General features: G+C 50.6%; 9 protein-coding genes across 9 annotated transcripts; 3 read left to right on the forward strand and 6 right to left on the reverse strand.

Annotated features, from left to right (window-relative positions):
• Positions 1-1,160: 1,160 nt before the first annotated feature.
• Positions 1,161-2,872, forward strand: sreA (siderophore transcription factor SreA; the record flags this gene model as incomplete). The annotated part of the gene is made up of 3 exons (XM_057150976.1): positions 1,161-1,486; positions 1,550-2,073; positions 2,136-2,872. The coding sequence occupies exons 1-3, from the start codon at positions 1,176-1,178 to the stop codon at positions 2,870-2,872; spliced, it is 1,572 nt and encodes a 523-aa protein (XP_057011086.1). The 5' UTR covers positions 1,161-1,175.
• Positions 2,873-3,390: 518 nt separating this feature from the next.
• Positions 3,391-4,752, forward strand: N7473_005037 (CapA family protein; the record flags this gene model as incomplete). The annotated part of the gene is made up of 1 exon (XM_057150977.1): positions 3,391-4,752. One exon carries the CDS (start codon positions 3,391-3,393, stop codon positions 4,750-4,752), a length of 1,362 nt encoding a protein of 453 aa, XP_057011087.1.
• A 60-nt stretch (positions 4,753-4,812) lies between these two features.
• On the reverse strand, positions 4,813-6,371 carry N7473_005038 (peroxiredoxin). The gene is made up of 3 exons (XM_057150978.1): positions 6,181-6,371; positions 5,712-6,035; positions 4,813-5,638 (listed from the first exon to the last, which is right to left on the reverse strand). The coding sequence occupies exons 1-3, from the start codon at positions 6,222-6,224 to the stop codon at positions 5,299-5,301; spliced, it is 708 nt and encodes a 235-aa protein (XP_057011088.1). The 5' UTR covers positions 6,225-6,371; the 3' UTR covers positions 4,813-5,298.
• A 673-nt stretch (positions 6,372-7,044) lies between these two features.
• On the forward strand, positions 7,045-13,842 carry N7473_005039 (uncharacterized protein; the record flags this gene model as incomplete). The annotated part of the gene is made up of 3 exons (XM_057150979.1): positions 7,045-7,118; positions 7,180-9,335; positions 9,419-13,842. The coding sequence occupies 3 exons, from the start codon at positions 7,045-7,047 to the stop codon at positions 13,840-13,842; spliced, it is 6,654 nt and encodes a 2,217-aa protein (XP_057011089.1).
• Positions 13,843-15,484: 1,642 nt separating this feature from the next.
• N7473_005040 (PTH11-like integral membrane protein) lies at positions 15,485-16,892 on the reverse strand (the record flags this gene model as incomplete). Its single annotated transcript, XM_057150980.1, has 6 exons — positions 15,485-15,864; positions 15,918-15,985; positions 16,038-16,411; positions 16,477-16,544; positions 16,604-16,640; positions 16,704-16,892. 6 exons carry the CDS (start codon positions 16,890-16,892, stop codon positions 15,485-15,487), a joined length of 1,116 nt encoding a protein of 371 aa, XP_057011090.1.
• A 2,260-nt stretch (positions 16,893-19,152) lies between these two features.
• Positions 19,153-20,634, reverse strand: N7473_005041 (HAD family hydrolase; the record flags this gene model as incomplete). The annotated part of the gene is made up of 1 exon (XM_057150981.1): positions 19,153-20,634. One exon carries the CDS (start codon positions 20,632-20,634, stop codon positions 19,153-19,155), a length of 1,482 nt encoding a protein of 493 aa, XP_057011091.1.
• Positions 20,635-20,944: 310 nt separating this feature from the next.
• On the reverse strand, positions 20,945-22,783 carry N7473_005042 (uncharacterized protein; the record flags this gene model as incomplete). Its single annotated transcript, XM_057150982.1, has 1 exon — positions 20,945-22,783. The coding sequence occupies one exon, from the start codon at positions 22,781-22,783 to the stop codon at positions 20,945-20,947; it is 1,839 nt and encodes a 612-aa protein (XP_057011092.1).
• Positions 22,784-23,718: 935 nt separating this feature from the next.
• Positions 23,719-24,552, reverse strand: N7473_005043 (RibD family protein; the record flags this gene model as incomplete). Its single annotated transcript, XM_057150983.1, has 1 exon — positions 23,719-24,552. The coding sequence occupies one exon, from the start codon at positions 24,550-24,552 to the stop codon at positions 23,719-23,721; it is 834 nt and encodes a 277-aa protein (XP_057011093.1).
• Positions 24,553-24,821: 269 nt separating this feature from the next.
• On the reverse strand, positions 24,822-25,832 carry N7473_005044 (glycoside hydrolase family 43 protein; the record flags this gene model as incomplete). Its single annotated transcript, XM_057150984.1, has 2 exons — positions 24,822-25,493; positions 25,542-25,832. The coding sequence occupies 2 exons, from the start codon at positions 25,830-25,832 to the stop codon at positions 24,822-24,824; spliced, it is 963 nt and encodes a 320-aa protein (XP_057011094.1).
• Between the last annotated feature and the right edge of the window lie 650 nt (positions 25,833-26,482).

The following is a 26,482-nucleotide window of genomic DNA, read 5'->3' on the forward strand; positions in this document are numbered from 1 at the left end:
GATTTTTTTTGTCCCGGAGTCTTAAATTACCGGAGATGGATCGATCATCCCCTAAGAAAAAAAGCAAAAATAATTACACTTCTATAGAAGCATATTGGGCCCCGTTTCTTTCGTTTCTGGGTCAGACAAGAAGGAAACAGAGACCACCCAAGAGATTAGATGAGATAGCGATCCTCGGCATTGGCGATTAGGAACTGATAGATTGATAGCCTCGTCGATCTTTCTCCCCCTTCGTAGATCGATAAACTCTTCCCCATCACCCTTTCTGCTCTGGCGTGCTCGATAAGCAATTTTCCTCATTCTTCCTTTCTCGGGTCTTTCGCCATCTCTTCATCTTCCCTATTCACCTTCCATCCTTGGCTGTACCCATCACCTCAGACCACGCCATCTGCCCACCTCCTCTCCTTATCTCACTCTCTCCCTCTTCCACCTCCTCTACTCCATCCCCCCTCTCCTTCACTGGGATCAACATCCTGCAGGCCCCTAGTGAACTTGGCTCCCCATCCCAGTCCTGCTTAGCTGTGTTTTCCCAACTTTACTCCGACCGAACGCTCTTCTCAGGTAAATCCGATACCGCGTTCCTGTTGAGCTGTCAGCTGTTGCGACCATCACCTGACCGGCCCAGACCACTCGCCACACTCTTTTTTTTTGATATCTTGCGTGGCGGTCTCCTTTGATCTAGACGCCAACTCTGATCGTCGTGAACCTCTGCCAGTCACCTCATCGCTGGTTCCTGCGCTTCCTCCTGCTGCCATCCCCGTCACCCACATCCCTCCGGACCCCTGTTACGTCTTCCGGAACCCCCTTTGATAACCATCTATCTGCTCGCCTGGTCCTGCAGTGATCTCTGCCTTTTCTACCGCTTTCCCACAGGCCCTGACCGACATTTGGACATCTGGCCCTTTTGTGGCGTGGGTGATACGGTGAATTCGGCTTTCGACTGTGGTGCGACATCGCCCTCACATCGCCGTACCGGGAGACATTCTCCCCTTGTCCTCGCTTCCGCCGTCTTGTTCCTGGATATTTTTTTTTTGAAAGAGATCATCCCCTAGCATCGCGCTATATCTTATCTCTAAACCTCCCCACATCTTCTCCTCTCCTCGCTTCCTCGCCAGCTTTCCTCCTGGTCTGACGCTCGGCCGATTAACATTCTCCGGCCTGTCGACGAGTTGGTTATGTTAGCATCCATTCCACCAATGGAAACGGTACGCTCTTTCCCCCGGGACCCTAGCGCTCCTTCGAGGCATCCGTCAGCGGAGGATTTGGACGCTGCGCAGCAGCTGATTTCGTCTGCGCAGGCGGGTCGCGAACATCTGGCACAATATGGGAATGGGCCTGGGATCAAAGTCTCCGGAAGCCCTCCTCCGAACCACCATGGACCGCCCTCTGCACCGGGCCAATTGACGGAAGGTCATGTCAATGGTCACCGGGATGGAACCTCTCCCAAAGCACAGAAGGATACCTCGTTCCTAGGACACTCTTGCAGGTAAGCTCATCTTTCCTCCGTTGCTAACAAACTCGTGACTAATCTAACATCAACTGTGTATAGCAATTGCGGAACACAACACACTCCCCTCTGGCGTCGCTCCCCGACAGGTGCCATGATTTGCAACGCCTGTGGCCTCTACTTGAAAGCTCGCAACGTTGCTCGCCCTACGAAACGAAATCGGATACAGCAAGGTGCGGACGGTGCTGAAAAACCAAATACCCCCATTGCGTCTCGCACCGAAACCGCGGATACCTCAGGAGGAGGTTGCAAAGGCTCTTGCCCGGGAGGTGGAAGTTGCAATGGCACCGGTGGTGCGGAAGGATGCGATGGCTGCCCGGCTTACAACAACCGTATCTACAAGGCCGCGAACCGTGGCCCACCCGCCGTTGTTCAGGGCTCATGGGGCCGGACGTCTGCTCCAGATTCTGAACCTGCATCCGCACCCCAGGAAGTTGAGACACCGGCGAAACCTACGCCCTCAGATGGTGCATCGTCCACTCTCGTCGCTTGTCAAAATTGCGGGACAACGGTCACCCCGCTCTGGCGACGGGATGAACATGGGCACCCCATCTGCAATGCTTGTGGTACGTTTGATTTACTCTCGTGCATTCATTCTTCTTCGATACATTCGACTAATAGACAACAGGTCTTTATTACAAGCTTCACGGTTGCTATCGTCCGACCACCATGAAGAAGTCCATCATTAAGCGCCGCAAACGTGTTGTCCCCGCTCTCCGCGATCAATCTCCCACGGCTGCTACTCACTCATCCAACGGTTCATCGGCCTCTCCCGAGGCATCGCCCGCTGCTTTGGCCCACGATAACCATCGCTACATGAGCAATGAGCCCATGGATGGCCCACGGCAGATGCCCTTTGCACCACCTCCGGTGGACTTTACCGGCTTCCATATCAGCTCCGCCCCCTTGCAGCATAATGGACTCCCCAAGCTTCTCAATCCTGAGCGATTGGGTCATTCACCGGTATCTCAATACGGCCGCCGATCTGTGTCTCCCAATTCTCTTCCAAAGAAACGCACATTGGCCGAAACCGTGACGGAAACCCTCTCCATTCCCACCACTTTGGGATCTGGCTCCAATCAGTTGCCTCCCATTATGACTTCCGCCAACCCCTCGCCTCCAGGCCGTCTCAGTTCGATCTCTGCCATCCTTAATCAAGCGGATCCACGCAATGAATCTCCTCTGGGCCGACCCCAGCCCTTCCAACCTCCCATGCAACCTGCACACCAATCGCAGCAACTTCCCAGCATCTCCTCCTTCTCGGATCCTGCAGCCGAGCGCCGCGCCCAACTGGAACGTGAAGCTGAGCAGATGCGTGAAGCACTGCGAGCCAAGGAACGTGAACTTGCTGCGATGGGCCGTTAATTTTTCTCCTGCTCGATCTTTCTCCTGGCCGATCTCTTCTCAACCCCTTCTCCCAAAAAATGAGTCCAAGTTGTGACGACAGTAATGAGATTCAACCTACAAAGATTTTCTGAAAATTTTTATGCTTTTCTTTTCTTTTTTCTCTTTTTTTCGCGGTGGAGAGGTTTCCACATTGATACACGGCGCAAATACTCGGAGATTTGCGCATGATACCACTGACTGCTTTGCTGGGATGTCCCATCCCCCGACTGTGCTACTATTTTCCTTCTTGTCTAACAAAAAGTTCGCAAAGATGAACTGTATTCTACAATAATGGAATTGCTTATCTTAATAATCTATCCTCTGTTATTTTATATGCCTTAGTCGTTGAACATTTATGTCGATTGTTATAAGCTCTCGGGTACGCCCGAAGGTTCCGATGTCATGATGACTTGGCATCCATTCCCTCCATCCTAGCTGTCGATAATAAGCTATAACATCCTAGCATCAAATCTCATCTCTGATATTAACCACAGATCATGACAGACCCCGCTACCTCCTTCACGCTATCATTCGTCGGCGACGTAATGCTCGGCCGTCTAATCGACCAATTCTTCCCCGAGCACGTCCACGACGACAACGACCGCCACAGCGCCGACCACTTCATTGAAAAACACCCATCCATCCTTGCCCACGGCAACTACACCCCCTCCTCACCATGGGGAACAACCCTCCCCTTCCTCCGCGCCTCAGACCTCTTCCTCATCAATCTCGAAACATCCGCAACAACCACGTCCGAGCTCTGGCCCGATAAAGTATTCAATTACCGCATGCACCCATCTAATCTTGCCCCGATCTTGCATGCAGCGCACGTAGACTATGCTAGTCTTGCGAATAATCATACCCTCGATTTTGGGAATGAGGGGCTTATTGAGACCGCTTGGACGCTTCGTAATGCTGGTGTTGCGTTCGCGGGTGCTGGAGAGTCTCCTGATCAAGCTTTCAAACCGGCTGTGTTATATCTACCCCGAGCGGTTCAGGAGATGCATGCAAGACGTGTGGATGGTCAAAAGAACACACCCACGCCATCCAAAGAACAAACCACCGCCGCGGAAAAGCAGGGCTATCTAGTCCATGTATATTCCGCAGCAGACCACCCACGAGACTGGGCCTCCATCCCGGCATTCCATCTAATAGACTACTCCCCGGCAACAAGAACTCGCCTCCGAACCCTGCTTCTATCAAACGGCTCAAGAACCCGTCATCCACCCTCCCAAGAATCTCAATCTCAACACACCTTCGAAAACAAACCCGAATCAGATACGTACCACCACCGCGCCCACCACCACCACAACACGCCTCCAGACCCCCCTGAACGACCGGCACTAAAGATCTTCTCCGTCCACTGGGGCCCGAATTACCGCTGGCATCCCGGGGATCGAATCCAGTCGTTAGCGCATTTCCTGATCGACGAGTGCGAAGTCGATATCGTGCATGGCCATTCGTCGCATCATGTACAGGGGGTGGAAGTATACAAGGGTGGTGTCATCATTTACGGGTGTGGGGATTTTGTGGATGATTATGCTTTGAATAGGGAGTTTAGGAATGATTTAGGTGCTGTTTGGAGGGTTGTTGTTAAGGAGGAGGACAAGGCAGAGAAAAACGATGGGAAAGGGAAAGGGAAAGGGAAAGAAAAGGATGTGAAGGGAAGACTTGTGCTTGATCGATTGGAGATTTTTCCGACGGGGGTGGACAAGTTTAGGGCTATGTTGCTTGATCGAGGTGCTAAGGATCATAGGTGGGTTCGGAAGAAGGTTGAGGAGCTTAGTTTGGAGTTGGGGACGAAGGTGAGGAAGGAGGCTGGGGATCAGGGGCAGATTATTGTTGATATCCATGGGTAGATCTTTGAAAGGGAGAGTCATATATTGAGGATCAGGTTTATGGAAGAAAAGAGTCATAAACCCGGAAGACGGCTACACTTCTGCCAGATGGATTTATGAAAATAAATTTGGTGTTGTCACTAATATCAAAACAAGATATGGTCTGTGGAATACGGTACAGCTGTACCGAGAGATTCAAATGGAGGTAGGAATGACCGGTGACTAACAGCCCTGATACTCTGGGTATGTGGACACGTCCTACTATCGGATCATTTCAGACCAAATTTGGCCCAGTTCAGTACAAGTTGAAGCGGTGATGGTGGTTGTGGTTGTTGCCGTAGTAGTACAACTAGTTGAAGTTGGTACACAAATGCAATGTAGTGGTAGAGGCCTCGTACGTTGGCCGGGCGCCAATCGTGAACTTGGTTCGCTGGGAGGAGTCGTTGGAACTGCCACCTGAAGATCTAGAGCTGTGTAGATCCATATTCGAGTAGATTTACGAACTACTGTTTGAGTCCGTCTCGTATGCCCAACTGTGCCACCTCATACTGATATTGGCATGGATGTTCAACTAGGGACAAATTCATCCTTGGCCAACGGGACGTAGCGCAGGTACGGCTTGACCACCTTCATGTTCGGGAACCGAGCCTTGGCATCCTCGTCCGACACACTGACGGGGACGACCACATCTTCACCCGGCTCCCAGTTGACGGGAGTATTGATGCTATGCTTGTCGCTAGCAAGTAGAGAATCAACCACACGGAGCAGTTCGGCCGTGTTACGGCCTGTGGAGGCGGGATAGGCCTGGATCAGGCGGATGGTCTTCTTGGGGTCGATGATGAAAACGGACCGAATGGTGTAAGCAATTCCCCGGGCATCGACGTTGGTGGTATCTTGGTGATCCAACCTATCCTCACGCGTTAAGGCTGGTCGGGGTGCCTCGGGAGAGGCGCGGAAGGCAAAGAAAAAAAGTCACTCACATGTCATAGGCATAGGCGACCTGGCGATCCTTATCGCCGATGACGGGGAAGGTCAAGGGACATCCCGCTATCTCGGAAATGTCGTTGATCCAGCCATCGTGCGACTCGATGGAGTTCGCCGAGAGACCGATTAGCTTGACGTTGCGCTTGGTGAACTCGGGCTCGTACTTGGCCAGCGCGGCCAGCTCAGTGGTGCAGATTGGGGTGTAATCCTCCGGGTGGGAGAAGAGGATTACCCAGTCGTTGCCCGCCCACTCATGAAAGTCGATGGGGCCGATGGTGGTTTCGGCCTGAAAGTTGGGCGCGATCGACCCCAAACGAAGACTAGAAGGTCAGTTAGAATTTAGAATGGAGATTGGTGATGTTGATACGCTCGGTGACCGATTAATGTCCCCGAGCCAGAAGGGAACGACCGGGAAATAGATCGCAGGCGGGGGATTCCAAATAGGGAAAATGGAGACAAACGTACGGGGCAGCCCACTGTCCTTCAGACGTTGTGGAGGTGGTGACCATTGCCCGCAAAAGAAGCCAGCTGGGAAGATGAGGAGGCGCAAGATCAGTTGATGGGTTATGGATTCAGGTGTTGGGGAGGGGGGGGGGGAAAGAGGTACACGTTCAATATCGATGTGTGAACGGAGTACGCAGTAGAGAAAGAAGCTCAGAACCCGGGCCATTCTTCTCCCGGCCCGGAGGATCTTCAGTCACGGGCCTCAAATCAGAGAGGAACAAACGGTTCTCTTCGCCATCCGAGTCCGTTTCTTTATTTCTTTGCTTTTCCGAGCGGCTTGTTTCCTCGTGTCTCTTGTCAGGGAAAGTGAATATAGAAACAAGGTTAATCCTGGGCCGCCGAAAGAACCCATTACGTTGCGCTTAAAATTCACTTACTACATACAGAAAAGGGTCCCTGTAACATATCTTATGAGGACCGTTTTGACCTAATTGACATCAAAAAGGTGCCCGTGTCCATTGGGTACCCATGCCCTTGGACTAGCGCAAGACGAAAACGGAACCTGTTCTTTTTGAAAGAGAAACAAAATGCAAAAAACCGGTTTTGCAGGCAATCCAACAGTGGCAATTCTGCCGCCCTCGCGCGTACTCCGTACAGACACTAGAATGGCCGAATCGGTCCAAATTTCGACTCTCTAAACAACACTTCTTTTACTTCGACCTCTAACGGCCAGGAAAGCCCTTCTAGAAAACCGAAAAAAACTACAATGATCACGACGCCGACCGGTACTTGATCCTCCCTCCCCGTCCTTTACCGACCACCGCCCCCCTGTCTTGGGGAATCCCAGTACCGAACGGAGAGGGCTCAGAGCCTCCCATCGGTCTGATGGATAAATTAAATCGCTTAGTGGCTTATACCTGGGACGAGTCGCGGCAATCTCGCTCAAGCTATGGCGTATGGTGCGTTGACCCAACTACAGTTCCGCGGCGGAAGGAAAGAGCTTTGCTGAGGCTCTTCTAGGCACGTTTTCGGTACCAAGCACCTTGGCCGTACTATCCGTCCGGATTATGCGCAGATCGGTCGCCTCCGAAGCGCCTCTTCTCCTGGCGATTTGAGCGGCGTATCCGTTCCACAGGGTGCAGACGAGGACAGCAACAGCAACGATGGTGAGGACCGGGGCAAAGAGTCGGAGCGAACAATCGAAGTGGTCGCGCGAATTGGTGATAATATGATTCAGGAAGAAAGGTTGCAAGAGGAATATCAGACGCTGGCGTCCGCCGCGGCTTCCCACCGTAAATATCTCCTGCGACCTGTGGAGATGCAGCGCCTATCTAGCCACGACGAGGAGCACGAGCCATCCCTTCTGGTCTGCATTTACGAAAGCCCCGGTCCCAACGATCTCCTGCGCTTCGTCGAGGGTGGCGCCCCGATCTGGAATCATACGCGCCCCGAAGGAGAAGAGAGTGATATCGAGACTGATGTAGGCTTGAATCGATCCGATCGGCGAGAGCCCATGCCGTTGGACGCATTTCTGGATTTTGCCATCGGAGCGGCCGAATGTATCGAAATGCTGCATAGCCAGCAGATTGTCCATGGGCAGATCCGGGGGGACGCATTCCACTTCAGCCAAGAGACTGGTCGCGTGCGACTAATCCATCTTGGGGCGGGCCTCCGGGCCTACGATATCGGGCGGCTAACTGCCGGCTCGCACTCTCTGGCGAGCATCTCCCTCATGAGCCGCGAACAGACCGGGTGGACACCGATCCAGCCCGACAGTCGGGCCGATATTTATTCCCTCGGCGCCCTGCTGTGGAGTGCTCTTGTCCAGGAGGGCTCATATGGAAGCAAAACTCCCCTTGACATCATTCGGGAGGTACTTGGACAGGAGCTGCCGTCGGTATCGACCTTGCGACCCGACGTGCCTGAACTACTTGCTCGGGTTATCGCGAAGGCGACGGCAAAGAATGCCGTGGAGCGGTACAACTCGGTTAGCGGTCTGCGACATGACCTTGTGAAGGTACGGAGGTTGCTCACCTCGGGAGATAAGGCCGAAACAGAAAATTGGGAGATTGCCAGCAAGGATGTTTCTCCATTCTTCACGCTTCCGCGCACGATGGTGGGCCGGACGAGTGAGCGGGATGCCATCGTCGAAGTCCTGGATCGTACGTCCCGAATGTACGGGCTTCGCTTGTCGTCGGTGCCAGAAGATCAATTTGCGATGTTTGCTGCCCCTCCCTCATCAGGCGATAATCTGGGGGGAAAGGAAGGCCATACTCAGGCGGAAGGGTTGACCTCCGCTAGAATTGCCCAGTCGTATATAGCCAATTCAAGCCGCTTGCGTTCCTCTAGAGACTCGCAATACAGCTCGAGCGAGGGCAGCGAATTCGGTCCCGCGGTTTTTGACGGGAAGGGGGTAGAGAAAAGATTGTCGACTCCATCGATCGGCAGCAGCAGTGGCGACGGAAGCTCCCGGTCTGGTGATGATGCTGGAAGGACGGCTGCACATCGCTTGATGGCGCTGAAAGGGCGGTGCGAGGTTATCAGCATTGAAGGAGGGGCTGGTATGGGCAAGACTCGACTGATAACATCAGTGCAGATTGAGGCCCGACGAAGAGGCTTCTTTGCCAGCTCCCGGTTTGACCAAGCAACACAAGACCGACAGCGTCCGGTTCTGCAGCTGTTTTCGAGTCTGTTCGAGCAGGCCTTCTCACAAAGTACGATTGAGCCTAGCTTCCTGCCGATGCTGCGGAATCTCATTGGGCCTGCGTGGGACACTCTTCACAAGGTTCTAGGCCTTCCGAAATTTCTCCTCGGGTCAGGCCCCGACGTGCCAGAGCAGGTGCTGAACCATGCTGCTCGCTCGACCAAGTCATTGCCCTACCGGCGTCCTCCGGAGAATACTGGAACCGAGAGTTCCAAAGAATTTCTTCGAACCGGATCCTCGACCAAGTCTTTGCCTCTTGTGCGGACATTGCTCGATATCCTGCGGGCCTTCGGGCAATACAAGCCGGTGTGTCTTTGCTTGGACGATGTTCACTTGGCCGACGAAGAATCATTGGAGCTCATCACCCAGATCGTCTCGGCTGGAATTAGAATGGTGTTGATTTTGGCCTACCGATCCGAAAATGCTTCACCTGAAATGACGAAACAGATTCTTCAGCTCTCTACCAATAAAGGTATTTACCCTCGCGTCTTTCACTGTTTTGATCTTTTTCATTTCAGGCAGTCTTACTACGTTGCACCATGCTTACCACCTTAGAACTTCGAAAAGGAAGAGATATTGGTGTTACTGTCGTCAAACTCTCTCCACTTAGTGAGGACAGCGTGATGCAATATGTGGCAAGCACCTTGTGTTTGCCTGTCCCTGTTATTTTGCCGCTGGGGGCGCTCATCCAGTCTAGGACCAGTGGTAATCCCTTTTACGTCCGTGAAATGTTGAACGATTGCTATGAACACGGGTTCTTCAGCTATGACTACCAGGAAGGGCAGTGGTCATTTGATCTGAGTCGTATTTCCGAACATTTCAAGAGGGACAATTACAACGACTCCATCTTCGATGATTTCTTAATCAGGCGTCTAAGTAGCCTATCGCCTGTCTCCAAGTCAATCCTGGCCTGGGCATCCGATTTGGGCATGACCTTCTCGTTTCAGCTGGTCAAGAAGCTCCTCAGTAACGATGAGACGGATGCCGAGTCTGGCTTGTCTGAGCGGGAGATGATTCAAGGTCTGCAGGCGACCATTCAAGCCTACGTTATTGTGCCTACGCAAGATCACGACGTCTTTTCGTTTACATATCACCATTACATGCATCTGGCAGCATCATTCCACACAAAAGACCAGGACCATGTAAACTTTGTCAAGGCACAAGTTCTGTTCCGGTATTACGCCCATGACGACAAATATCGCAACATGCTGGCATCAGCCATTATCGATTCAACGCCGATCTTGAGAGCCTCCATGGCAACAAGAGGGCCTTTCAGGAAGTTTTTGTTTGACTATGCAAAAGCTGCAAGTGAGACCGGTTTTCGCTCGACCGCTATCAAGTCTCTCACAAGTTGCATCCAACTTCTTCAGGAGGACATGTGGAACGAGGACGCCGAAGATGTGATGTATGACGAGACGCTCCAAATATTTACCTCCGCTGCTGAAGGCTACCTGTACCAGGGAGAGCATGCCGAAGCTAGTCGCTTGCTGGAATCCATGCTCTCCAATGCTCGAAGTCCAGTGGACAAGGCTCCCTCCTGGATCTTGCAGTCTCGCATGCTTGCACAACTGGGTAACTCAAGTGGTGCTTTCCAAGCTCTTAAAAGATGTCTCATGACTCTAGACATTACAATTGATGACGATCCGACTTTTTCTAAATGTGACAAAGAATATCGTCGGCTATGCGAGGCCATTTCCGCTATGACGACGGAGGACATCGTCGAAAAGGCCTTTGTTGGGCATCCCGTTTTGGCTGCGGTCGGTGCGGTGCTCGTTGAGGCCACTAGCGCGGCTTTCTGGTCCGACACGCTGACCTTCTACCAAATGACGCTGGTAATGGTGGAAACATATCTCGCTCGGGGCCCATTCCCCCAGGCGGGGATGGGACTATTGCAGTTGGCAGTAATAGCAATCACTCGGGACAATGCAATTGCCTTCGCAAGTCACTGCTCGGAGCTTGCCCTGGCTCTAATTGAACAATCCAACGACCCACGAACCAGGGGACGTGGTATCGTATTATACTCGACCTTTGTGGATCACTTACAACATCATGTGCAGTCCTCAATCTCTCAGCTAGAAGGAGCTTTGGACTTCTCCATCCACGCTGGTGACCGAATCGCGACCATCTTAAACTACGGGCTGTTGGCCACCATGAAGTTTTTTGCCTCCGAAAACCTGGCCGAGCTAGAGAGCTTCTGTGTCTACAGTTGTCAGGATATCACCAGCTGGCAGTCGGATACTCCCGGCGGTACGATCCTCATCACAATTGGCCAGCTCTGCCGTGCTTTGCAAGGGAAAACATATACGAATGACGGAACAAGGGTAATGAGCGATGAAGAGCACGATACGGCTGCATACAAGTATTGGCTCGTGAAAACCATTAAAAATAGCGACCGGCCGCTGATGCTCTATGAGAGCATGGAGATTGCTCCATTATTTCTGTACGGTCACTACGAGCGAGCGGTTGCGCTGGGGAATTCTTGTCTCAAGAAAGTGAATGCCATTTGGTCAACACGGAACACGCGATTCCTGATGTTCTTTCATTCCCTTTCTCTAGCCGGATTCGTGTGGATGCGGAAGCAGCAGCAACTTGATCCTGAGGCCACCCTCGAAGAGATGGGCAACATGGCGAGGATGTTGAAGTATTTCAGGCGCAAGATTGACCAATGGCAGGTCGTCACAGATGTGAACTATCTAGCATGGACTAAGATTTTGGACGCCCAGATCGCCGAGATGGAGCGTGACCAAAGGGCTGCCTTGTGTTTCTATCAAGAGGCATTAGACCACGCTTCCATGCATGGATTCGCTTTCGAGGAAGCTCTAGCCAGCCATTTGTTAGCTGAACATCTGATGCGTGAGGGCTCTGCCCGACTGGGCACACTCGCTCTGAAGGATGCAGCTAGTCTCTACCGGCGAATAGGGGCCACCGGGGTTGCCGATCACATCCTGCATCTCTACGGTTTGGAGGAGAAGGCAAAAAGCCTGCCACGAGAAGCCGCTACTCAAACTGAATCGGACGAAAGTGTTACGCGGAGTCGACATCAAGCATCTGAACTTGGCAATGATGAACAGTCGAGCGCAGGAGAGACCGTAGCGGAGCGTACCCTACACGTTTTAGATCTCACCTCCATCCTTGAACGGTCACAGGTGATATCTAGCGTTCTCAGGGTTGACGAGCTGCTCCGGACAATGTGCAAAGTTATTATGGAGAGCTGCCAAGGCACTGCTACTTTGGCGGCCATCATCACAAAAGAGAACCCAGCGGTCGAGTGGGCCGTAGCAGCAAGCTGCGACGCAGCTGGACACATCAAAGTACGTCACCCTCCGACACCGATCGGACGCTCCCTTGTCGCGGAAAGCGTTGTGAATTACTGTGTGCGCTTTCGCGAACCAGCGTATTTACCGGACATCTTGCAAGATCCGCGATTTGGCTACGTTAGCGAAGCGTGGGTGGCCCAAAACCCGGCTAGCAAATCGGTCGTGGCGTTTCCCATTTCTCACGGTGGCGATGAGAGCGAGCCCCTTGCGGTGCTGTATCTGGAGGGACCGCCCAACGCCTTTTCATATCTCAATCGCGTCGTGTTACAGCTGCTCGTCGTCCAACTTGGAATTAGTTATTCCAATGCGCTGACTCTCAAGGAAGTCGAACGGGTATCCGCTCTCAACCAATCGATGGTACACGTGCAGAAGAAAGCCCTGGCAGAAGCGATGGCGGCCGAGCAAAAGGCGAACACTGCTAAGGCGGAGGCCCTGCATCATGCCCAGCTGGCCGAGGATGCCGCCAAGGCTAAAAGCAGCTTTCTCGCCAATATATCTCATGAGCTACGAACGCCACTCAATGGGGTGATTGGCAACTCAGAGCTTCTGCTCAGCAGTCCACTGCCGGAGCAGCAATTGGGAATGGCGGATTCGATTCACATGTCAGCGAAACTCCTGCTCACGGTGATCAATGATATCCTCGACTTCTCCAAGATCGAAGCGAACAAGGTACAGTTGCATATCGATTCGTTCGACGTTGGTAAGATGATTCAGGAAGTCGTTCGCTCGATGTCAACCGACTTCAGGAAGGAGCACCAGTCCAAGGTTGTCCGTATCATCCAGGATATTCAACTGCCCCAATTCCTTGTTTATGGTGACCCTGTGCGTCTGCAGCAGATTTTAGGCAACCTAATAGGTAATAGCCTGAAGTTCACGGAGGAGGGTTCCATCACGATAGGATCTAGGGTGGAGGAAGAGACCGACGACTCAGCTCGTCTCTCCTTCTGGGTGACGGACACGGGTATTGGCATTCCCCCGCATATCATACAGCACCTGTTCAAACCGTTCACCCAAGCTGATGCAAGTACCGCGCGCCGGTTTGGCGGCAGTGGTTTGGGTCTCAGTATCTGCAAATCTCTCGTAGATCTAATGGGGGGCACCATTGAACTCAAGAGCGTCGAAGACGTCGGCACGACTGTCTCTTTCTCAATAACGCTGCCCAAGGTCAATGCGCGTGGATCGGGGACAACCAGTCCAACGGCGTCCGTCGACGGTTCACAGCTCGATAAGGCAGAGCCGATTTACCAGGATCTGTCTCAAATACCCGTCTGCAAACTCCGCATCTGTATTGCGGAGGACAATCTCATCAACCAGAAAATCACGGTGCAGTACCTCAAGAAGCTCGGCTTTACCCAGGTAGATGCCTACAACAACGGCTTGGAAGCCGTGGAAGGCATCCAGAAGAAGGCCAGAGCAGAGCAGCCGTACCACGTGGTTTTGATGGATGTTCAGATGCCCGTCATGGACGGGTATGTTGCCACCCGCCGTCTCCGCCAGGATTCTATGGATGCTGTGAGGCGGATTTTAATTATCGCTCTCACAGCCTCGGCCATTCAGGGTGATCGGGAGAAGTGCCTGGATTCGGGGATGAACGATTACCTGGCTAAGCCATTTCTTCTGGCGGCGCTGAGGAAGAAGTTCGAGAAATACCTACAGATATAGCTGATTCCGCCTGATACGATTGTGCAGGCTATACAGTTAACCAATTAATTTATCCATTTCTAATGCTCAGCTACGGATAATATCTTTTCACATTTCCCGCAACAGGATAAGCCTGTTCTGTAACTCTTCGTCTTTTGTCATTCAAACCCCCTACTCCTAGCTCTCGCACGCTTGAGTAATATTTAGAAGCAGCAATTGCTGAAAGCAACTTACGTCAGGTTATAATTGGCAGCATACAGTAATTCGGATGGAAGGAGCTGACCCGGTCCAGAGGCCGTCCACAAAGTCGTATCACTGCGAAATCTCTAGCAACACCCAGGGTCTGGACCTTTGCTATTTTTGGTAGGACTCCTCCTTGTCTTTCTGAATACCAAGAAAAGAATCGAGCTTTTTGCTATGAATCATGAAGGTAGGTACCTCATTATCAGCACTTCGCTTTTCTCTCCTCTCCCTCTACAGTATTCGCTGCAGAATGCATTATTTTCTTGAAGACTTAGCTCGTGTCATGCCTTTTAGCATTCCAGACCTTTAATCTATAATTCACTACGCTCTATTCTAATAAAGCAGTTCTGACTAGTGATTCCTTCTCGGGAATGCTGTCGGGGCTTTAAGTTCGAGAAAGCAATCTATTTATAAAGGTATGTCCTGGATACTGTACTTAATTATACAATCTCTAATATAACCGAATTCTACCGTGTGACGCTAAAGAATGGTACTCTGCCCCGTGATCCGTAAATGAGACGTCGGCTACTCATGAAAAATGCCTTAGGAGTGTTGATAAACACGGAAGTATTAGTATTGGAATGATATGACCCATTTTAGGCATAAATCCTGATTTAATATAATAATGCCGCTCCGAGATCGATAACGCGTTACTACGAGAATATATACTAGACATCCCCGTGGTAGAAAGCTCTTAGTATAAGATAGGCTTCTGAAAGATCAAAAAGAATCCTACATAATATTTTCTATACTTTATTAAGAAACATACATCGGCCGATGCATATAATGATTAACTATGAATACGGCCGGAAGTTCGAGAATAGTAAAGATATCCGACCACATCGAAAGGTAGTTTATATAATCGCAATTGCCCTTAGTGCAACCGAAATTTCAAGACACTCAACAGTCTAGAGCAACACAGACGTAATATCCATCGTTAGCAATATAGGCAATGCAAAGAGCACTTCCGCGGCTAGAAAGCACTAAACCGATATTGAAGATCTTCTAGATACTACTATTATCGGTCGTATAATCAATTCTTCAGATCATCCGAGGACTCACGCCATCAAAAATCACCTAGTTATGTAGATCAGTTTCGATACTACGAATACAACGAGAGCGCTCTTAAGCAGCACCTAAGGGATGAAAGAAACATACAAGTCAGCTACGGGAACAAAGCTAACGCCTTGCCTGAACTACTGTAGCACCCCCTTGATAACAAACTTGAGCTATGCCTAAAGATCATAATAGACACAAAATACCAAACAGCCTCCCCGAATAAACTGACCTGACTCCCATAGAAACAAGAATCCCCAAAAGAACGCGTGTCGTCGCAATGCAATCATATAATAAAGGCGTTTGCGTGTATCACCTACAAGAAAAAGAAATTGAGAGAAAGAAAGAATGACAGTTGGTAATGTCATGATTGATCCATCACAAGACGCCGTTCACTAACAGTCTCATCGTGCTTGCTCTCTTGCATGACGGTCATCTCCGTAGTAACTTCAATACCACCGAAGGAGCTGCGACTTGAGCGATCGCCACGCTTGACATTGATCGAATACATATCGAAATCTTTGTCCATGTTCTGGCTGAAAAATTCAGTCTGAGGTGAGCGGGCGGCCGTGATGTTGCGAGTAGTGCTACGCCCCGGATTCGTGGTGTACCGATTGTAATTGTTAGTAGAAAGAAGCTTCGGGAAGATACGGCTGACTAGGGGTCGGAGGAAGGGCAGGCATGAGCAGATGATAGCCACATTGCATTCTGCTGCAGTCCAGTAAGCAGCGTCGACATTGCTATCTGTGGAGATGCTTAGTAAACGCGTTGGTATTAGAGTCGCCCTGGAGACATACAGGATGTGTCTGCGCTTTTAGCGACGATGCGAAGGCTTGAAAGACGCAGGATACTTGTTATCACCACACTAAAAAGGCGTTAGGACTTGGATGATTCGAAATATATCCATATCAACATACAGAATTCCCATGGCAAATACGCCCATCAAGGCAACTTTTTGCATTTTCGGCAATTGCAACTTGATAAGCAGTGGCATTGGCATCAGAAGGAGTGTCACATCTGTTGCGATGTTCATCGAGGCATTGAAGAACCATACGGCCTCGAAGCTAAGACAGCCTCCGGGCAGATCATGGTTCCAAAACTTGGCCACAGGCACGCAGTTGACGTAGCCAGTAACAATGGCCCAGGATGAGTAGGTTGCAACGACGGCCATCATAACATAACATGCGAGTCGGAAAGAGCGTGAAGGAAATATGCGAAGATATTGGAAAAGGATGGAAAATTTGGTGAACGCCAGACTAGCATTGTACATGGGGATAGCCGCCCAAAGACACTGCGAAGATAAATAGTTTAGCATGGATTGGACGGACCAATGGGGTGGGGTGCTCCTGACCATACCTTCAATTGGGACTGGAGTGTGGCAGTCGAAAGGTGATCTTGGTGGATGCCCATTCCAAAATGGAATTCTGTACGTCTCGTCAATCAAAGTGTTCCTTGGTCTTCCCATCGAGGAAAAAGCACTTACGAGCACCGACGAGAGAGAGGTATATGATGGAGAAAATCTGTCAATTGAAAAAATAAGTCAGTAGGGTCATCATTGAACTTACAGAAACATCACTACGTACCAGAGAGACTAGAATAGCCCAGTCTTCACGCCCGGTGACTTTCATCAAACCGAGGCGTGCAAATAATCGCATTCCAACGATGAGAGCAGCGATACCCGTCAACACTGCTGTGACGACCAAAGCTCGCCGGCCACGGGAGTAACCGTTGTCCTCCTCTCGTGGCAAAATGACATGCAAGATGTTCTCCATGATTATGGTTACCCAACGTAGAAGTATGTTAGTTGTAAAGGAGTGGATGCGATCAATGTCGTCGAGAAAGAGTGAATATGAGTTGTTTAATAGTTCATATCGATGTGATGAATGCTAGACAGACCCTCTCGTATTGAGTGACTGCTCTGCCACTCAAAAAGGTGGAGGTCTGGACCTGGGGGAGAGAAAGGTTTTGCGGTCGAAGGAGGGATGACAGAATGAGCGGGGGTGCTGCTTTTGAACTCGGACTAAGGATTGAAGTACATGCGTGGTTTGCGGAGTCAATCTGTGCATTCATGCATCGCATCCTGTAATTCGAGGATCCCCGTTCGCATTCGTCTTGCTTAGCTTAAGGATCTTCGGGGAGTTTACATAGTCTCCTCAATAGTGCATGAACGGGCGACGATCTCAAGGGCAGATCCAAGTCCTCCAGTCTGCAGCTCGCTTCAAGCTTGACTATTTCGGCTCAAGAATGCGCCATGTGGAGCCCACATGAATAGAAGCTCCATGCAAGACACTCTCTATTCACCAAAGAGACCAGGATCAAGGACTCTAGCGCGGAGCTGGTCGTGAATGATACCCCACAGGCATCGTCAACCATGGTGGGTCCTTGAACATGAAACCCAGGGTTTTGCCTCACTGCCAGGCACAACTATAGAAAAGATTGGCAGGTGGCTGCTAGTTATCCATGGAACGACAGAGCTGTCTTCTCAACTTCTCCTGTCAAGTACATATAGATGTCAACTGACAACGAGCCGCTCATCATTAATGACCCACTTGCCAGAATACGATGTTGCACTGGCTGTGATTGCGGTGTATGATGAATGTTTGATGCCAGTTGATGCGTCACACAAGTGACGAAGGCTTGCTATGCTGCATAAGGCTGTACTACGCGTACTACGTCTCAGGGTATATGTATGTAGTTAGACGAGCGGCAGCAATAGTGATTGGTTTCCCACACACATGCACGGGGTGAACCACTTGAAAAATGTTCGAGAAGCCACTTCGCTGCAGGTCTGCACGATCTATGCATGATTGAGCCACAGGAGAATGCAACCTCCGAAGCTGTACTTTTCAAGGTCCCCGGATGTCGACTCCAGCCTCTTGAAATCTGGGATCATCGCGTGGATCGCTTCCTATTTAGGGCTATGTTCAGGGCACGACGCAGCCCCCTGACTCGTCGAGGGCCGATGAAAGCCCTTGTGAAAGGCACTTTGCCCTATGTACGGAGACATTTTCTTCACACTATTGATTGCTATGCCGACCGAGTACAAGCGTTGATGATCACAATGGCGCTTTAGTATGCCCTTGAAGTGCCGCCCAGCCGCGTTTACAGTAGTCCACCCCTGTCAACAGTCCCCACACAGAATCGCCACCGGCGTTCAATAATGCCTTTAGTTTCTCCACCACGGAGGCCCATCGATGGAGACTCCGCACACATGCGAAGCAGGAATCAGATCTTGTTCTAGAAATTCTGAACGTGGTTAACTACTCGACAGGCGTCGACAATGGGGCTGGGACAATTCATCCGTTGCATACTGACGGCCACCTTTGGAAAGCATGTAACCAAGTCGAATTATACGTTCTGCACTCTGGACACTAGGAACGCCTTTCCCGGATTTGATTAGCGTCCCATTGCCGAGAAAGTGATCCACGCGTTCTAAAGGTATGGTCTGTGTTCATCCACTGCGCTGATGCAACTCACGCGAAGAGACTCGATGAGGCGCGCTAGAATCGTGTGGCGTTTGCATACGGAGTATATCGAATCGTGTGGTTGTGGATGATTTCCCCACAGATTTGTAATTATAGAATAGGTCAGTCGAAACCCTCCAGAAGCTCAAATGTGGATTTGATATTTCATGCCATATTTAGAATAGTCGTAACCTGATACTATTCCAGTATGGTGGCACTTCGTAGAATGTGATTGAGACTGTAAACAACTTGTCCTGTGAAAGACTGTCGGGATTTTTTGGCTCGCCTCCAGGGGACAAGGGGTATGACACAGGACACATCCTCAGGTGGCTATGGCAACTTTCACCCCAAACCGACTCTATCTAGAGTGAGTCTCGGTACGAATTCGGCAGTAAAGACCTGGCAAAACTTTACCATTCAATCGAAAGGCCTCTACCTAGGTTTACGGTCAATAAATCCCACTAACTTAAATTTGGTATACTTAACACTTTCTCTTTCATTCAATTTATCGCACACAAGATATCAGACATCGTACACAAAATATCAGACAAAATCGGCAATCCCACAATCATTCTTCAAACACAGTTGGAAGACGGCGGGAAAAGATCTCCCGAACCAATATCCTACCCAACATCTGCATCTCATGAGGCCGGTATTGAAGAGCCATGGGGGCATTGGTAGCAAGGATCACATCGTGTAACTGAGGACAGATCAGGTCAAGCACGTCTTTCCAGTTTGGCTTCACGTCCTCGGTGAGCCATCTCTCAGAATCGGTGATGAGGACAGCTTGGTTGGCCTTCATCAGCATGATCGAATCCACTTCACCACTCCCGAACGCCCAGACTTTTGTATTGCATTGCTCTTGAAGAAGGGTGATCAGCCATCCCTTGACGTCGGGGGTCACAATAGCCCGGTCTTCATGCCGGCCACCTCCAATCAAACCCACAGTCTCGAACAGCTCTACTTTTTTCAGGACGTTCTCCCAGACCAGGCGGGGTCCTCCAGTGAGGATTATCGGTAGCGTGTGAGGTGTCTTGAGGGCCCAGTGCAAGAGAGCCAGCATATCGGGGTACAAGCGGATAGCTGCCGCAGCCTTTTCGCAAACAGCAGCGAAGTTCTCGTCATCAAAAACCTCCTCATGCAGTAACACAGTCTGGAGATAGTCCTTGTAGGTATTACCATTCTGACCCATTGACTTCTTTGAAGGAGTTTGCTGAAGCCCCCGCGGCATGAGATGATCAGGAACCTGGCACCAGATCAGGTGCTCGCTGTCTTGGGGTGAAAGAGTTCCATCTGCATCAAAGAGCAACACAGTCTCCACCGTCTTTGCGCGGGGAGTGCTCATGATACGCATCAACTGGTCTTCCGCGTATCTTCTGTTGTGCCATTCGGTCAGCACCCGAAAGTCTTGAATCAGGCTGGAAACCTTAGGCACTTCGGCCAGGTGGGGTGTCAGGACCGTAAAGGTAATATCATTTTCCTGACAGAAGTGACGGAGATAACATATCTCAGCTTTCTGCCAGCCGTGCCAACGCTTGAGATTTGCCTGCACCTCTGCATTTTGGAAAACTCCTCCCTGGTATCCTGAATAGCTCTTGAAAGGCATTTCCATGTAAAGGATATGAGTATGTGCTTTCAGATCCGCGACAGGGGTAACAGAGTAGCAATGCATGTCTTCGTTCCAGAGTGCCAAGAATCGAACCACGACACCGATGATATTCTTCCGAGCACATTCCTTCTCGAAACCGGAAAGAGCCATATCACGGAATTCGGGTCTCTTGTCTTCACCGAAAGAATTGTAAACCATGAGTCCTCCGGGAGTCACGGCGGCAAGAGCCTGGTTGCCATCACAGAATGCAAATTCATCTTCTCCAATTTCTTCATTGAGTTGATCGAGAAGGGATGCAGTTCCAAATCCAGAAAGGCCGAAGAGGCCCACAATCTTTGGTTTCTGAGGTGGGATGGTCGGTAGGGGCTTAGTGGGCGCTGTAAGCATGTCCTCGTCCAGGTCCGGCCGTTGAAACAGCGGAACAGGGCTCCCCAGTGACATTTTGAGAATCTTTGAACGAGAGACAACTCGAATTCGGGTTGATTGAGGGTAAATTTTTTGAAGATAACAGCTGAGCAGGTGCGGCGATAGATTGAAAGAGTGCAGCTCGAGTGTGATCGTTGAGATAGGGCACCAGAGTTCGAGGGCAGCGAAAGATAGAAGAAAGCTTTGGATGGGTGAGAAGGAGAGATAGAAGATATTCTGAGGTGTTGCAGGAGAAGTCCGCCCCAGCCCGTCACAGGTCAGGCTCGCTCAATTCTACTCTATCACGTATCGCAGTCTGACAACAAAACAAACGATCCGATCTATATCAGGTGACATGCTCCTTTTCCTCCTCCTTGGGGATTCTAACCCAAACAATCGTGACAAGAGCTGCAGTCAACTGCGCGGCGAGAGCAAACCACCAGATGGCCCGCAGTCCTTCAAGGCCTATTTGTCCATCGGGCCCTCTGTCCACCCTGGTTCCAATCGCATCAGCAATGCTGGTCATGATTGCCGAAGAGAGGTTCTGGTTCGTGACCAGAAGACTGCCAGCGCTGCCTTGGTATGAACGAGCGACATTGCTCGTAATGAAGATAGAAGCAGCAGCGAATGCCAGGTCGGGACCGAATGTGACGAGAGCAACACCAGGAAAGGAGAGTTTCCAATACGTCGTATTGGCTGTCTGGGGGATGAAAAAGGCAGGACCAAGTGTGAACGCCAGCATGGATACAGCGTAAATATAGTGACCGGGAACAATATGGATTGTGCGGCTCACAACCCATGTTGCGAGGACTCCGACAACAGCATTCGGGATATGATACAGTGCCACGTCGAGTGGCGTGGCACCCTGGATACGAAGCCAGAATTGGATGGCATAGAATTGCCAGGCACCAAAGAATGACCCAAAACCGAGGAAGTAGGCGATCATCAACGGAGTGAATCCGGGTGTTCGCCACAGCCGATTAGGAATCAGTGGACGGATGGCTGCCCGCTCAGCAAAGAAGAGCCCAACTAAGAGCAGCAATCCGACGATGATGAGTACAAAAGTGTATGGAGACCACGCTGTCACGGGTCCCTGCGTCAGGCCAAACAGCAAGCAAACGCAGCCACCAGCCGCACAGCCGCCACCGATATAATCAAACTGCCTGAGTGTTGGGGCTTCAGTGCCCACAACATCGGCCACGGGTCGCAGTTTCGGGATACTAAAGTATGCAGCCACAGAAAGTAAGGCGCAGATGATCGCATTGGTTCCGAAGATCCATTCGAGATGAGCATTCAAACCCCCGCCTTGGAGCGCACCAAGTGAAAAGCCAAATGGTGCGGTCGCAGCCATGGCGGAGAACACTCGATTCTTGCGAATACCAGGCTTATACACCCTTCCGAGAATACTCATACTACCGGAGACAAGGACGCCGATTGCCAGTCCTTGCATGGCTCGCATGACGAAGAACAGGACATACCGAGAGGGCTGGAGCGAGAAAACTCCGACAATGTTCCACACCGATAGCCAGGCAAATGCACTCACCATCAGGCTCTTTGGAGGAGCCAAGTCGGACAGAGACCCGGAGATCACCACTGACAGGCCGTTCGCGGTGTTGAAGGCACCAACAATCCACGGCAGCTGGGTGTTGTTGATGTCGAGGGCACGCTTCAATTGCTCTTGTGGGGCAAGCATGTCTCCAAGAAGGAAGGAGAATAGCATTAAACCCGCAGAACACACCATGATGAGCACAATTTCGGCAGTGAAACTCGAAATCTCGGGCGGAACCCCTTGCTTCTTTCGGGTTGGCGATGCCGACTCATCGGCTTCATCACGGCATCGGGATACCGAGGGTCTCCGGTTAGTTAAGCGATGGCCGAGAGAGTCAGGTTCATGGCTATCCTCGACAGTTTGGCTGAGGCTGGTGATGGTTTGCGATACCTTGAGCGCCTGTTTATCGAAAACATTCTTATTTCCCAAGAGAGGGTCTGGGGTTTGGGCGCCGGTCGCTGGAGTCGAATAAGTTCTGGCATAGTCAAAGGATGACTTGCTTGACGTGGGAGCTGAACCGCCTGCTGCTTGAAGTGGTCCAATGCCCGTTGAGCTCGTCGAATTTGAAATTATGAGGATTTGTGGAGGGGCTTGCGGAGGACCCTCCGAGCCAGAGATTGGTTTCCCAACTGGCATCCTGAACTTTGAGTTGAAAGCACGCCCCCGCTGGCAGAGAGGATGGTGAGTTGGTGAAAATTCACAGGAAGTGAGACTACGTATAACAAATTTCTCGAGAGATGGAAGTCCCAATCGTGGGGGCGCACACCATCGTGGCGAAAAGGGACGAAATCTTTTGTCGATATCTAAGGCCGAGTGGAGGTGTAAGTGGAGTGGAGTGGATCTACTCCGGTTAAATGGCGACAAAAATGAGGCCGCTGTCTTGCGATAAGCAAAGGTTGGCACTCGGGAGAACTCCGCAATGATCAACTCGATTTGAGCTGGATTTTGTCGTACTTGGTTGTACTTTCAAGTCCCTTGCGGAGGATTGCGTGTAACCCGTCGATCGAAGTGTACATAAAGAAAATCATGTCAACGACGATGGTTCCTGCCCGACGGAGCAGACGGAGCCAGGCATGCATACTTATCAGGACCCGAGCATCGTGCGAGTCATGCTAGCGCTGTCGATGACGATGCATGCAGGGAGTCAAATGATCTAATCCACTCAGTCTGATGCAATATGCTTGTATGAAACATTGCTCAAAATGAATATGGATGGGTTTCTTTGAATATACGCATCGAAATAAAGCCTGAAACTGACTTTGTTGAGAAGAATACTGCCCTGCTGCATTTCTAAAGTTCAAGAAAACCGAGGCTTATAAGGGACCAGAAGAGACACCAAAGCAATACCCTCTTTCGTCATATCATATTATTGCAGGCCTCAATGGTCGCCATTTTGGTCTCCCAGTATTCTATCACCGGCTAATTCAGGAAGGTCGGATTTTGCATCGGCTAAATTTTAGCTCTACTCGGATCCTTATGGCATTTTATCGATGTATTCCATTTTAGGAATTATATGCCTTGCTGCAATTAGGTAAGGGTTGTAGCTTTTTTCAGCAGCTCGCCTCGCCTGTCTAGACATTGACTTGACCACACAGAACCACGTCTTCGCCAAAAGGGTACCACTGAACGTTCTTCAACCTCGCAGCAGACATCGGGTTCCCTTCTCCATCAAATCGCCTCGCTGGAGAAACTACCACACCCCCTTGCCCGAGCCAAGTTGGCGCAATAGTCACAATCACTCTATCAATAAGACCCATATACGACGGTTCCAATAATGAGTTGATGACATGACCACCGCCTTCAATCATGACACTGCGAAGACCATTCGAGCGCAGAGTGACAAGTAGTTGATTCCAGTCAATCTGGTGATTACCAGACTCTGAGGTCGGAATGTCGAGCGAAATGAATTGACCTCCGTATCTCTTGAGCAAGGCATCCTTCTCGGTGGGTGGCTCATGCACGGTGGTCACAATCCAAGGCGCACGACCCCGGCCTTCCCTGCAAAGTTGAAACAACTTGCTATCGTCAGAACAATCCCATCTCAATGAAGGGTCAATGACAATGGGTCGTGGTTGAGAGTCTAAACCCTCGCCGCCGTACCCTCCAACCCCGGCGATGCGGCAATTCAGGCCTGGATCGTCAGCCAGAGCCGTACCGACGCCAATGAGAATACCATCATGGCGAGATCGCAGGTAATGAGTCATTGCTTTGGACTGAGGTCCTGATAGTGCGGTGCGTGTTCCCGGGGATAGTGCAAGCGAAGAATCGAGTGATGTTGCGAATGTGAGAGTTGTAAAGGGCATATCAGGACGGGGAGTCGAGCCATCTCGTGGTGGCAATTGAGGCTCCAGAAAGACTCTGTCTGACTCGGGAAATTCTAGCGCGTCTCTAACCGGTGCAGACATGACGATACTGCGAATTCGTATATGCTTAGGACTGTTGTGCTTATGCTTAGATGGAGGAGGGAAAAGTGGGATGGCGGGGACTCACGTGTGTGCCTGAGGCATCAACAGATCAGAGTATGGGATGAGGAACATTCACTGAGTTCTCAATAATTTCTCGGCGTTTTTTCTACAGGTTTTTATATTATATTGATTTGGACAGAATCTGCAATATATGCAGGGTGTGTATGTTTCAAGCTAACATGTGATCAAGGTAGGCAGACGATACAGTATTACAGCACGCTCAACACATTGTTAGACGCCGCAATATCAGCAACATACATCGCCCGTCCATTCGTAATATCCTTGCCATTTTCAAAGGCATGAAAAACAATCTTGGAACCATCGCTGTTAAAGTCCGCCCCGCCAGGGCCGCTCAGGTTACCAACATTGCTTGACGCTCCAGTCACCAGTAGAGGAGCATTTGGTGCCTGGGCCTTTGTATAGGGTCCAGCGATTGCACCAGCAGTCGCATAGCTCACATCGTACTTGGTGGTGTCATACATATTGGAGGAGAACGACAGGTAGTAAGTTCCTCCAACTTTAGCAATACTGGGCGCCTCAATGAGTGGACCATCATTGTTGTCACGGTCAAGAAGTTGGGTCGCGCCGCCGTTCGGGGTGATAGCGTCTGAGTTCAGCCCCTGTAGCATGATGGGAGTTGGGTGAGTGGTGCCATCGCCGTTGAGGCTATTGCCATCTACCTTATAGACGACATAGTAAGTGTCTCCATCCTTGAAGCCATCGGCGTCAATGGCACCTCCCTGATCAAGAGGGCAGGCAAGTGGATTCTGCCCGGGGGTATACGGTCCAGTAATGCTGGACGAAGTAGCAGCTCCGACACAATGCTTGCTTGTATCCTGACTAGAAGCCGCAGAGAAGTACATCACGAATGTTCCATCGTCCTAGTAGAAATGAGCGGCTTATCTATCGATTCTTGTGGTCAAACTTACACGTTGGATAACATCGGGAGCCCAAATTGCAGGAGTCCCAGCAACCCAGGCCGGGAAAGGCCCAGGCATTGCATCGGTACCAGACAATAATTTCCATGATGCAAAATCAGAAGAAGTAGCGACTTGGACATTGACACGGTTCCCACTCGTGGCAAACGCATAGTAGCCATCGTTGGCTTGAATAACGCAAGGGTCGGCAAAATCCCCATCGATCGCGCGGGTTGGTTGCGCGATGGCAAAGCCACTCATTACAAGGGCTGAAGTAAAGGTGAATAAGAATGTAGGAGCCATTTTAGCAAGGTATTGCCCGACGATGAAATCGTAACGGGATGTTGTGATCTTGTCAAGGTCTCAAATCACTCCGCTCAAGGGGTGTTCACGGCCTTTTATGTCATTCACGGCAACAACGCAGATCATTACTTGCACTTTGCTTCACAGAGACACTTCGGTTTTAGTCGCATCATGGTCTGCTTCTCGTCCTTTCAAGGACTAGTGCTTCTACCCCGGTGCTTTTGGCCCCCAGATTCTCCACATTTGCAGATGACCATAGAGGGGTCCTAACACAGGATAGAAAATTGGCCTTAATGTTTTCAAGACGGAACCGCAAGGCAGCATATGATTGAAATTATCTTTAGAAACTCAGTCGCAGCCGCATACCCGATATGGAAACTCCCATTGTCGCTCGAACTGAATACTCAATGGCACATACCGTGCCCACGTAGGTCCAGCCCCGTCATAAAAAGCTAGACAGTCTGAGCTCCAAACTTGACTTGTGCGAGGGTTATGCGCCCACATTATTTTCTTGGAAGATTATATTCAGTCATTTTTTATCTCTCTTACTGTCGTCCTCGATAATCACTCGATAACCAGCGAAACGGCAGACTGTCAATTTTGGTTTGTTCAAGTTGCTGCCCGGCTTTCGTCCCAAATACAGACAACGT

The sequence above is a fragment of the Penicillium subrubescens genome (genome assembly GCF_028828155.1).
Source record: "Penicillium subrubescens strain IBT 31985 chromosome Unknown utg000003l_segment0_segment0, whole genome shotgun sequence".
NCBI classification, from domain to species: domain Eukaryota; kingdom Fungi; phylum Ascomycota; class Eurotiomycetes; order Eurotiales; family Aspergillaceae; genus Penicillium; species Penicillium subrubescens.